General features: G+C 36.7%; 1 protein-coding gene across 13 annotated transcripts in view; it reads left to right on the top strand.

Annotated features, from left to right (window-relative positions):
- Window positions 1-12475, top strand: part of LOC144967910 (apoptosis-stimulating of p53 protein 1-like) — a 119559-nt gene that overhangs the window by 105306 nt on the left and 1778 nt on the right. For all 13 annotated transcript variants that reach the window (XM_078905685.1, XM_078905694.1, XM_078905675.1 and 10 more), the window contains 9 exons: window positions 3096-3182; window positions 3509-3698; window positions 4628-4818; window positions 5135-6205; window positions 7252-7951; window positions 8600-9138; window positions 9557-9690; window positions 10826-10992; window positions 11881-12080. In XM_078905685.1, the coding sequence (XP_078761811.1) occupies window positions 3096-3182; window positions 3509-3698; window positions 4628-4818; window positions 5135-6205; window positions 7252-7951; window positions 8600-9138; window positions 9557-9690; window positions 10826-10992; window positions 11881-12080 (3279 nt within the window). The remainder of the gene's footprint in view (window positions 1-3095; window positions 3183-3508; window positions 3699-4627; window positions 4819-5134; window positions 6206-7251; window positions 7952-8599; window positions 9139-9556; window positions 9691-10825; window positions 10993-11880; window positions 12081-12475) is intronic.

A 12475-nucleotide genomic window follows, 5' to 3' on the forward strand; every position in this document is an offset into this window, starting at 1 on the left:
TGGCACACCACACACACCATGGGGTCGATAGTCGAGTCGATCCCGTGTCTTCTTTCCATAGAGGAAAACGTAATAATGATGATGATGATGATGATGATGATGATGATGATGATGACAATGATAATTATAATTATGATAATAATTATTATTATTTTTTTTATTATTATTATTATTATTATTATTATTATTATTATTATTATTATTATTATTATTATTATTATTATTTTTTTTATTATTATTATTATAAGAAGAAGAATAATCATCATCATCATCTCTCTCTCTCTCTCTCTCTCTCTCTCTCTCTCTCTCTCTCTCTCTCTCTCTCCTTTTTTTTTTTAACTTTCTTTTTCTTTTCTTTTTTTCTTAGTTCATTTCTCTTGCAATTTGACTGTCCTTACTTTTATTTTTATCTGGCATATTCTTAAATAAATGAGATATGTATTATGCTCCAATACAAATTAATCTTTTCAAAAAATTCCCATTTGCAGTGCATCTGTATAATGAGCCGATATAGATAGTATGCGCTTGGCTAAGAAGCTCATAACATTGCCATCCGGAAGTATAACGGACCAACACACAAACTCTGTGTAACCATGAACTTTTATAGTCTGGTTAATACAGTTTAGTGAGAACAACTCACAAACGCGGATGGCAAAAACAATAACAAAGGCCTGAGTGACGTCATCTGCATACTATCTATAGATAGTATGCGCTTGGCTAAGAAGCTCATAACATTGCCATCCGGAAGTATAATGGACTTACACACAAAACTGTGTGTATCCATGAACATTTGTAGTCGGGTTAATACAGTTCAGTGAGCATTACTCATAAATTCGGATGGCAAAAAATAATAACAAAGACCTGATTGACGTCATCTTCGAACTATCTATAAACGTGATGTGCAAGGTGTGTGATAACAACCGTGCGTGTAGTGTGTAATGTGAGCCGATATAAACGTGATGTGCAAGGTGTGTGATAACAACCGTGCGTGTAGTGTGTAATGCGAGTGTCAGGATCGTGACTACGGCAGCTCGTTATGTCAACCAACGTTTTTAAGAGCGAATAATTTATCGTCCTCATTACAAACAAGACAAATGGCTGCTTTGTTTGTCCTCATTACATACTGGTTTCAAAACGCACGTTTCATCCTTTCCATCCTCTAGACGTTTAATTTAACAGCCGGAGATCCGTTTACGCCTATATTCCTACCCTTCACTCTGCAGACTGAAGTAACAGGTTTCTATCTCAGACTAAAATGTAATCATGATACTCCCCCCCCCTCTCTCTCTCTCTCTCTCTCTCTCTCTCTCTCTCTCTCTCTCTCTCTCTCTCTCTCTCTCTCTCTCTCTCCTCATTTTAATTTTTTTTAAATTGTTGTTTATTTGATTTTGATTTGTATTTGTTATTATTTTTCGTGTTTTTTTTTTAATTTTGTTTTGTTTATTTGTTTGTTTTGTTTTTTTTTTTATATATCTAACATGTGAAATAACAGATACGCTATCAAGGCAGTCCTAGTAACTCAGTTTGCAGAGCACTCACTTCACACGCAAAGAGACCGAGAGCGATCCCGGGTGAAGTTCTATATAATATTGGAGAAATAAGACTTCGAAGTGCCACTTTGTTTTCCAACAATTTTTTTTCTTATGCTTTCATGACAGTGATAGACTAGCTTTGTATCTAGTAAGTCCAGATTTTCACTATCAGCGGATCGAAATATTCTTCCAACGAACTTTGCACAATGTTTTATTTAATTTTGACATCCGAGTTCCTATCCGCTCAAAATTAAATAAAACATGACGCGCAAACTTGTATGTAGACTTCAGAGTTTTGATCCGTCGATCGTGAAAATGGGGACTTCAGATTCAGATGTTTGATCGGCCGACCATCAGTATACAAGTTACGCGCTATGGTTATAATGGAGTTTTAAATAGCATGTAAAATATTTGTTCTGATCTGCTGACCAGATGTAATGGCGGTCAGAGAGACAGAGAATGTGTGTGTGTGTGTGTGATAGAGAGAGTGTGTGTATGTGTGTGAGAGAGAGAGAGAGAGAGAGAGAGAGAGAGAGAGAGAGAGAGAGAGAGAGAGAGAGTACAAACACGTGGGTTTTATCAGATTTATCAGGTTATCGCCATTCTGCTTGATAGGCATGTCTCGGGATTCCCAACAGCTATTGTTCTTTCTCTTGTTATCTCTCACGTACTTGATTTATTTTCGCTGTACTTACTATTGTTTTTCTTTCTACCGATGTATGTTGTGCGTCATTAGCAACGTGTACATATGCAGGTCTGACATCCGAACTCATTTACAGGCCTACTTTAACATTGTTATAATGGACAATATTTTGCGTCATTTTTTTTTAGATTTCCGTCACAAGATTCAGCCCATAGGGAATTGGCTTATCAGACCTGCGAATAAGTACACGTCGGTCATTAGTTATTAGACTTTGAGCCTTTACACTGGGCTGCCTTGAGGATATGTCGATTTAATTTATGCATCCACAAAAGTATAAAATGAAACTTGAAGCTGCTTATGTCATGTTTATTTTTGTTCTGTTTTGGTTTTATTTATTTATTTATTTTCGTCTTTTTTTTTTCAAATGAAAATTAGTAATTTCAATGCATTGTTGTGTCGCTTGTTTGATTGTGTTTTATTGTGTGTGTGTGTGTGTGTGTGTGTGTGTTGGGGGGGTCTTTTTTTCTGTTGTTTTTGCTCAGAATCCTGTCCGTAATGAAAGTCGAACGGTGTTATGTTCAGTTACCGTATTATGTATGAAAGTGATTTCAAAAACTTGGGCCCAACATTGTGTCCTTGTATAAGGCTCTTTACACACATCATTCTGTTTTATGGACCCTGGTATGAATGAGTGCATGGATGGCTTAATATATTATAATTGTACAAAAGTAGGAAAGCTTGTAGATAGATTTATGTATAACTTGGTGCCATATGTCCTGTTGGGGGAAGAAGCGAGGCATCACGAAGTCTGTTTAGGACGATGACTGTGGAAATGCGCTATATATAAATGTTAACATTTTAATTAAAGAAAAGTTTTAATTCCATATTTAATTTCTTCCTTTTCTTCTGTCACCCTCCAGTTGCCCGGGGGCCCAGGGGACCTAACTCTGGCAGAGCTGCAGGAGATGGCCACGCGTCAACAGCAACAGATGGAGGCACAACAACAGGTAGGTAACGTTGTATAAGACACACATGCAGTAGTACATATATAAAGTATAATGTTATGTTACGTTTTTTTTACCTTCTGTTTTTGGGTTTAAGTTAATGATGATATGAACCCGATTAGTTATAGAAACTGTGACACATAAAAATTCCTTGTCCATTTCATTCCTTTTTGAATGTAATATTTTGTTTGAGGGTGGGGGGGGGGTGTTTATTTTTTTTTTTAACTTCATATTTTTTTTAATTCTCCCCCTAACTGACATAACCAATTATTACCAAAAGCCTGAATATACAACATTGGCTTCTATCCAATACGATCTGTCAAATATAGGTCCTGGTTGCCAAGGAGCAGCGTCTCAAGTACTTGAAGCAGCAAGAGGCCAGGCATGCACAGTTGGCCTCGGAGAGTGAAAGGCTGAGGAAGATTCGGGAGCGTGTGGAGAGTCAAGAGCTCAAGCTGAAAAAGTTACGGGCACTCCGGGGGCAGGCAGAACAACATCGTAGCAACAATGGGCAGCTGAGTGAGTAGTCCAAATATTTAACAAGGTTTTTTTTTTTTTTGCTTTGTCTATCTTTTTTATTTTTGAAATTTTCATTGATTTTTTTTTTCATTTTCTAAAAAAAAAAAAAATCAAACATTGAACATTTTTACACATTTTACACAAAGACAACTTTGTCATTTCAAAAAATATAGAATTTGAAAAATGTGTTCATTAATCAGGTTGTAGAGTATATTTAACCTACAATTTTTATAAATTTAATTATGAAAATAAATTTTTTAATTGTCAGATGGCGTTCGTTTTAACACTTTGTAAAATGCATGGAGCAACCTACATTTTGAAATCCAAGTAGTGTCAACCATGAATACTTCTACAAATATGTCTTAAGAGCCTATCTGTTTATTGAGGCAATTTATCATTGAAATTTTTTAAAATTTGTTTTTCTTGTTGTAATGCTCACAGAGCCCTTAGATTACCAGCGGAACAGAGTTTAATAGAAATAGGAATACTGGGTAGAGTCTCATAAATTATATATTCATCGAGTTTGAGTTGTTTCTACTTAGAGTTGTTAGTCTCAGAGTCCCGAGTTGACTTCTAAAGGAAATTTTTGTCAAGGATGTGTACCAATAGATTTTGGACTTTCAAAATGGACTGAGAGCCTTTCAGACTTGATGTCGTAGTGCAAACTCAATACCAAGGTACAGCTTGGACAAGATCTCTCTCTCTCTCTCTCTCTCTCTCTCTCTCTCTCTCTCTCTCTCTCTCTCTCTCTGTCTCTCTCTCTCTTTCTCTCTCTCTCTCTCCATATCCCCCCCACCCCCAATACACACAGGCTTACACACATGGTAGAGAAGTCGTGTCTTGAGATGGGACAAATTGTCTGCAGCGCGCTGTTAGACAGCAAGAATTACCTCCCATCTAAATAAATCTCCTTTATATTATATTTTCAGATAGTGAACTGGATGCAGTGAGAGCCGTGTTCAATGAGAAAGAGAAGGAGTTGGCCATGGCAGTGGCTAGAGTGGACCAGTTGACCAGACAGTTGACCGATCTTCGAAATGGCAAAACAAACACTGGCCTCTCAGGACAAAAACATGCTGCGGCTGCCTTGGAACTAGAAAAACTCAGAAAAGAGCTTTTGGTATGTGTGTGAATATATATATATATATATATATATATATATATATATGTTTTGTGTTTTTTTTGTTTTTCTTTGGGGGGGGGGGAGGGGGTTGTTTCTGTAGTAAGATTTATTTTTATTTACCTTATTTTTGTTTTTTGTTTTTTTAGTTTGCTTTTGTTTTATAACTTACACATTCTTTGAGATTTAACACACTTCACTGTAGACATAGCTGTTGTTCATGTCCATTTTCGTACATTGGACAAAGTGGAACAGTCTGAATAAATGTTTTTCTTCTAACTGCTTTTCATTTTTTCTTGTTTCATTTTAATTTCAGTTACGAAATAAACTCAATGAGCAACAAACAAACAACATAACAGCTAAAGAAAAGCTCATGCAGCAAAAACGGGAAGAGATGAAAAATATGGACAACCGGATTCTCGAATTGCAACAGCGGTTGAAGAAAAAGAAACAGCAAGAAGACCCGAACCGGCAGGCATACAAACAGGCAGCCAATAGTAATAAACAGAATAACAAAGAAAATGCCAATAATATCAACAACCAAGTCAATTCGGCCAACACGATAAAAAGTGGTGATCCCTATATTCAATACGCTCCTAATGATGTTGTGAAAGACGATTCGTATTCTCAGCATGGACATTTTGCCAAACAGGATCCAAAGTATCAAACATTGCCCGCTGGTGTCAGACTTGGTCAGACAAATGCCGATGTAAAAGGACCTAAATCCAATCACCAGCAATATGAAAACAGGGAGGGACAAGGAGACTATAATCTACCTATAGTTCTTCCTTTAGGCCATGGTAACAATAATAATAATCAAAATAGACCTGGATACAACCATAACATAACTAGTCAACAACAACAACATCGACGACCACCACCACCCAACCAACAGCAGACTGAATTTATAAACCCCCCACACAGTAAACCTCAGACATTCAACAATAACGACTTCAGCAAGCCCAATCAGAATTACACTAACCTTCCCCCAACATCACATCAGCAACAGCAACAACAAAAACAGCAGCAGCAACATCCCCAGCATCCAGTCCCACTTCAGAGACAACCACACAAAAATGTGATAGACCAACCCACCACTACTACCACCACAACCAATTACAACAGCAACATCTCCCATCCCTCAACCCAGACAAATAGGATACAGCCAAGTCCAAATACACCAAGTGGTTCCTCTTCAACGTCATCGGGACTTAGAAACCAAGACACAGGTCAAGGGAAGGGTGTGGAAGGCCTCCCCCCATCCTCTCTCCACCCTGTCATCTCCATCCACGAGGAGGAGAGACAGGCAGGAAGTGGTCAGAGTTCTCCAGCATCGAGTGAAGGGTCCTCTAACTCTAGTGGGGGAATACAGATTAAACAAGATGAGGTGAGACTTTTGGTTTTAACCTGTTTTTAAGACATTGATTGATTTGGAAGATGGATGCCAGATCATTGCCAATTACTAGCAATTCAATATTTTCAAATTTTTATTAAATAATGGTCTGCTGGTATTTTGGCAGTTTTTTGTGTATAGTGGGTGATAGGGTTGACAATGGGCGTAGTTTTAGTCTGATACCCGCAACTGTTCAAGATTTGCAGACTCTTTTTAAACTCAACAGCTGGCACCCATGATTATTATGTGCTGAATGACCGACCATTTCATTTTATAGGTCAGGGGAGATAAGGGATCCTCTTGTGTCATCTTAAGTTTTGAAAGTCATAACTTTCTTTTTTGCAAAACATGAAAAATGGATCATGTAGTGATAGAGCCTTACTCAATCATTCTCAGGACTCATTAGTAATCATATAAAGTTAGTTTCTATACTTTTTTTTTTTCACTGGAAAAACTACGAATTTTTAAAATCTCAAGTATGCAAGTCTACAAGTGAAATGTGTTTCTTAAGTAGACAATGTATTTTGGTTTGTAAATTACAAAAATTATGTTAATATGACTTTTTGTTATTGAAAGACAACTCATTTTACAGCACAGATAATAAATGCTATGAACGCTGGCTCATTATTATTTTAAATAATCTTGTTTTGATTGTAATTAATCTAATTTATAGAAATAAATCACTGTGAGGAGTTTAAAGCAGAATTTTTATGGTTTCAATTTTACCACATTGAAATTGATGGTTAGTGTGACTGGTGAATAAGATACCATTGAATTTATAATTATTATTTTTATGTATATTGCCTACAGTACGATGCTGAAACTATATTATGTGTGTTGAATTTGATCACAATCAAACAATTGCCTTTATAGTCCCTGGATTTTAAAAAGAAAAATTTGTAAATTCTTTTGAGTTAAGTTGAACTGATAGCATGAACATAGAGGGGCAAGACCCAGTCAATTAATTATAAGTATATTTGATGGTGTCTACGTGATCCTAAATAATGTAATATTAATTCATTTATATTGTCTCGTTTCAGTCCAATATTAATGAAACACCTATCGGACCAGTTTCTGCCATGATAGAGCGATTGAACAGTAACAAAGGCAACAAGAACCAATCCACCCTCCAGTCTAAAGACGGTGCTAAGTCATCCGACTCCTCTCCTTCTGCTTATGCTCCTCCACACTTTCAAACTTTATCATCATCATCCTCTTCCAATACTCATGGTACAAAACAAGCTTTCGAAGGTGTTACGACATTCCTCGCTAAACCCAACCTCCCATCTGGTCATCAACTAGAAGATGTTAACTCTCCACGGACAGGTTTGGGTTTGGATTCCAAACCCTCATCAAATCAACATCCAAACACCAACAACCAAACGTCTACAGCAACAACACAGTCACCACCTCCTGTCCCTCAGCAGCCTCAACCAGGGCAGCATCCACAGCTAAATCTAAAACCAGCCCCAACCTATCGATATGCCTCCAAGAATCAAATCGCCAACACTTACATGGGAAGGCTGGGAGGGGCAGCCATGGAGAAATATCAACAGAATCTGAATAAATTGTATAAAAACATGGAGGCTCAGGACAGCAAAACTGGGACAGGCAATGTGGTGGATTCAAACTCAACACAACAGATGGCTGGTGCTATTACCCCTGGTCAAGAAGGAGAGGGACAACAAACATTTGGTGCTGTCAGCCCACATGACTATCCTGACATTGCTTCAGATAAAGGTGAGACTTGTGTGTAGTTGATGAAAGAAAAATTAGTATAAGCTGCAGTGCTGGAATAATTGTCAACTGTAGGTCACTTTATTTTTAGATTTTCTTTTATATCTGCTGACTGTAGTTCATACCAATTTTTTAAAACATGATTTACGTTTATATATTTATCTAGTGTTTGCTCCTTATTTGTATTTGTTTTTTTTTCCTGGGGTTGTTTTTTAGGAGGGGGGGGGGGGGTTGTGTTGCTTTTTTTATTGCCTGTTTTTATAAACCTTTCTGTGTAATTCGTTTGTAATTTTACCCAACCAAAAAAAAAAGTCTAGCTTTCCATGTATACAATTCTACTGAACACAGGTTCATCCACTCACAGTATTTCAAAACCCTGTCCTCATTCACTGATGTATCACTATCGTCTATTAGTTTTGATAAATGATATTTTTCTCTCTATAATTAAATGTTTTAGGCTAAAAATATAATCAATTTATAACTTATCATGGTATAAAAAGGTTGGCCTTGATGTTCAAAGGATCTAACTGTAATGTATACCCTTTTAATTTTTTAAATGTTAATTTTAAAATTATTTTACAACTCAATTGTACAGACCAGTTTGAAATTAAAATATCAATATATTAAACATTTATGTCATTTCGTCTGCAGGCAGCTACAAACTCAACACGCCCAAACAAGTCAGACGTCGTCATTCTGATGGCGAAAGCGATGACGTCAACAAAGCTCTACAGGACAGACAGGAACAGGAGGCAAAAGAACAACAACAGCAACAAACAGATGAAGCTTCTAAAGCTCTCAAAGACCAAGAAAAGACAATCAATGATAAGCCAGCTGTGTCAGAAAAGGAGAAAAACCAGAAGGAAAGTTCCATACCTAAAGGCACTGAGTCATTATCATCTACTGCTTCATCTGTCACTTCTACTACGACAACTGTTACAACTACTACGACATCATCATCATCATCAACACCTGTCGAGTCTGTGCCAAAGTCGTCTTCTGATTCTAAGGATTCCACAAACAGCAAGCCTAGCAAGGTGGAGGCGATTGTGAGGAAGACTAAGAGTAACCTGAAAAAGAACAAAGGAACAAGAAGGTGCAATAATAGGGTCAGTTTTGACCCACTTGCTTTGCTATTGGATGGATCATTGGAAGGAGAACTGGACCTGGTTAAGAAAGTGGCTGTACAGGTAACTATTTTGTTATTGTAAATAGTAGTTTTATTCTTTTTTTATTTTTATTTTTTTACTGTTTAAAAAAAAAAAACCGTGAGCTTTTATATAGTGCAATAACTAACAAGCTCAAAGCGCTTTACAAATTGTTCCTGGTCAACAGCAACACATAAAGTGTAGGATGAGACATGACGCCTGTTAGGAGATGTTAAATTTTTTTCCAACGGAAAACCAGGCACTCATTTTACACCTGAGTACAGTGAGAGAATGTGTGTCTCTCTCTCTCTCTCTCTCTCTCTCTCTCTCTCTCTCTCTCTCTTTTTTTTTCATACATTTCATCACTATTTCTTTACATAGCTTCTTTGTTTTAATTTAAAAGACACATAATAAGGTCAATATATTAATGACACCTGAATACTGCAATATTATTTTTTAGGTTGATGATGTGAGCACTCCAAATGATGAAGGAATCACTGCCCTCCACAATGCCATTTGTGCAGGACATTACGAAATTGTCAAGTTTCTCATTGAGTTTGGTTGTGATGTCAACTCTCCTGACAGTGATGGGTGGTAAGTGCATGGACTATTTGTTGCATTTCTTGTTAGTAAATTGCCTACGACTACTAAAATATTGTTGAACTATGCATCTTTCTCCAGCTTTGGAACTGCATAAAGTATCTCTATGATTTGATAAAACTTTTTGAATTTGAGAGTTTGGTGATATGGCTTCAAAACATAATTTTATCTTGACGAAAGCAAATTGTCAATGTATAAAGACACAATGGCCACTAGTTTTTTTTTCACAAGAGCAACGAACATTGTGAAACTAAGTAGGAAATCCTTGGAAATGTGTATACCACTCATTTCTCGCCCACAATCCTTGACTGAATAACAATAATCACTCATTGCTCATTGCTTTAGAGAGTGAGAGAGAGAGAGAGTAAATAAAATGTTTAATATATTGTCAATCAATGAGCCCTAACAAAGAGTGTGTCTAATTTGTCCTTACAATAGTGTCTTTGATAAAATCAGTGACACAAGTGGTAAACTTTGACAATTGAAATCATAAGCCTTTGACACAGTTACTATTTAAGGACAAAGAGTACCACAGTAGGTTTCACCACACCGTGTTATTAACAGTTTGTTACTTTCTTATTGAAATCATTTATATCACACTTGGTGATCACAGTTACATAACTCTGAGATCTCCATTAACCAATTAACTTGAAAGGCATGAATTAAAAATTTTGGCCAGAAAAATTTGTCCTTCAAATATTTATGGATTTAAATTCCCCTCATCTCGGCCAAAAACTCTCAAACTTTTAGGACATAAGGAAGACTTCACGAGGTCCCAGGTTTGAGAGTTTTTGCCAAGATGAGGGTCATTTAAATCGATCGATATTTGAAGGACGAGTTTTCTGACCAAATGTTTAAATACAGGTATGTCCAGAGCACGACATTTATCTGGTTAAATATTCTCTCCTTTAACTATCAGTAAATTTATATCAGGATCAGACAACAACAAAAAAAAGAAAAAAAAATGTTCATTTAAAACTAATAAACCAATTATGACACCTTGATAAATCTGAATCTTCTTGGAAAACTTGTTCTGATGGTGTCATTTATTTTGCTCATCGCATTCATTAATGTCTATTTGCCATTGTCATATCTTTTCACTGTATATTTCCACTTTTCTTCAATCTAGGACTCCTTTGCATTGTGCTGCCTCCTGTAACAATCTACCAATGGTGCGATTCCTTGTGGAGCACGGTGCATGCGTTTTTGCCACCACCATTTCAGACCAGGAGACGGCAGCAGACAAGTGTGAGGAAGACGAAGATGGATACGACGGCTGCTCAGACTACTTATACAGTGAGTGTGATTTTTTTCATTTGTCACCCACCACATCAATCTTATAGTCCTTCAGAGCCATTAAGCTCATTGAGCTGGAGTTTAAATCCCGGTTTCTATAGCGTGAAACGGATAATAGCAATTGCTTTCCACCTTTTGGATAGGCCTTTAGTCTAGCGCAAAGCTCTTTCTGCCAGATCTAACAGACCCAGAGCTACACAATCACTTTTGAGAAGATTGGTCACATTTTATCTCGTAAGGGTGATTCACATACTCAGTCATAACTAGGAGGATATCTCAACAAATTTTCTTGAGCAGTCAATTATGACACTTTCGTTTTTGCTCTAAATCTAGTATCTGCATTTTGAATGGCAAAGCATAAGCAATATCAAGACAAAGCAGTAGTGACCTTCTGTCGTCAGAATGCCTTAGATGGTCACTCACATTTTGAACAAAAATGTGTCTGCCCGCCTTATAGAGGCTTTATATTCATTTAAATGAGGCCAGTTGATGACTGAGCAAAAGTTCTCGTTTTAAAAAAGATTTGTTGGATGCAAAGCATTGTCACTAATTAATGTGAGAACACACACTGGAGGATTTTTACCTTCCTCATTAAACCAGTCATCCTGTTGGATGTGAGCCTTCTGGATTAGATATTCATTCTGTTCTATAATATAATATACAATTATCTCAATCCCTGAATCCCCTGTGTTAGTGCCACAGGGTGCAGTCAGCTAATTTCCAATCCATTGTTTCACTTGCTGTAATGAATTACTTGCCAATCATTGACCAAATTTCCTTTTTTAAAAAAGACCAAATATGTGTAATTCTGTCTTATAAACTATGATTTTTTTTTTTAAACTACAGCTTTGATGATATTCACCTCATTTTTTCATTTTTTCTTCTCAGGTATCCAAGAGAAATTGGGAATCACAAATGGTGGGGATGTCTATGCAGTTTTCGACTACACAGCGAGTAACTCAGATGAACTAAACTTTGTCATCAACGATAAAATAACGGTGCTTAGAAAAGGTGACGAGACAGAGAAGGAGTGGTGGTGGGCTCAACTCAATGGCAAAGACGGATACATCCCCAGGAATTTGTTAGGGGTAAGTCTCATTTAGTAACAACTTCATAATAAGAATAGAGATGGTAGTAGTTTTTCAGTTTGCTAAAGGAGTCAGATTTTATTATTGATGTATATTGATTTAGAGTAAATGTTAACCTTTCTGTATTTGCTATAGCTTTAATGACTTAAAAATACCTCAATTATTATTTCATTGCCTTTTTTTTATCTTGTTCAGGCACTTTTGATTTTATATTTTTCCTTGGGATGGATTATTTACAACTATAAAGGGGGTGAAGGACCAAGTGGTTAAAGCATTCAACTGTGACCCAGAAGTTCCTGGGTTCGAGCCCCACTCCAGGCACTCTGTTTTTTCCTTGGGAAAAATAATAAACCCTCAATGGGTTCACTTTGGACAAGGGCTAGTCCTGTTGACAT

This window comes from Berghia stephanieae, chromosome 1, assembly GCF_034508935.2.
Source record: "Berghia stephanieae isolate SIO BIC M18660-M18661 chromosome 1, UCSD_Bste_1.3, whole genome shotgun sequence".
Classification (NCBI taxonomy): domain Eukaryota; kingdom Metazoa; phylum Mollusca; class Gastropoda; order Nudibranchia; family Aeolidiidae; genus Berghia; species Berghia stephanieae.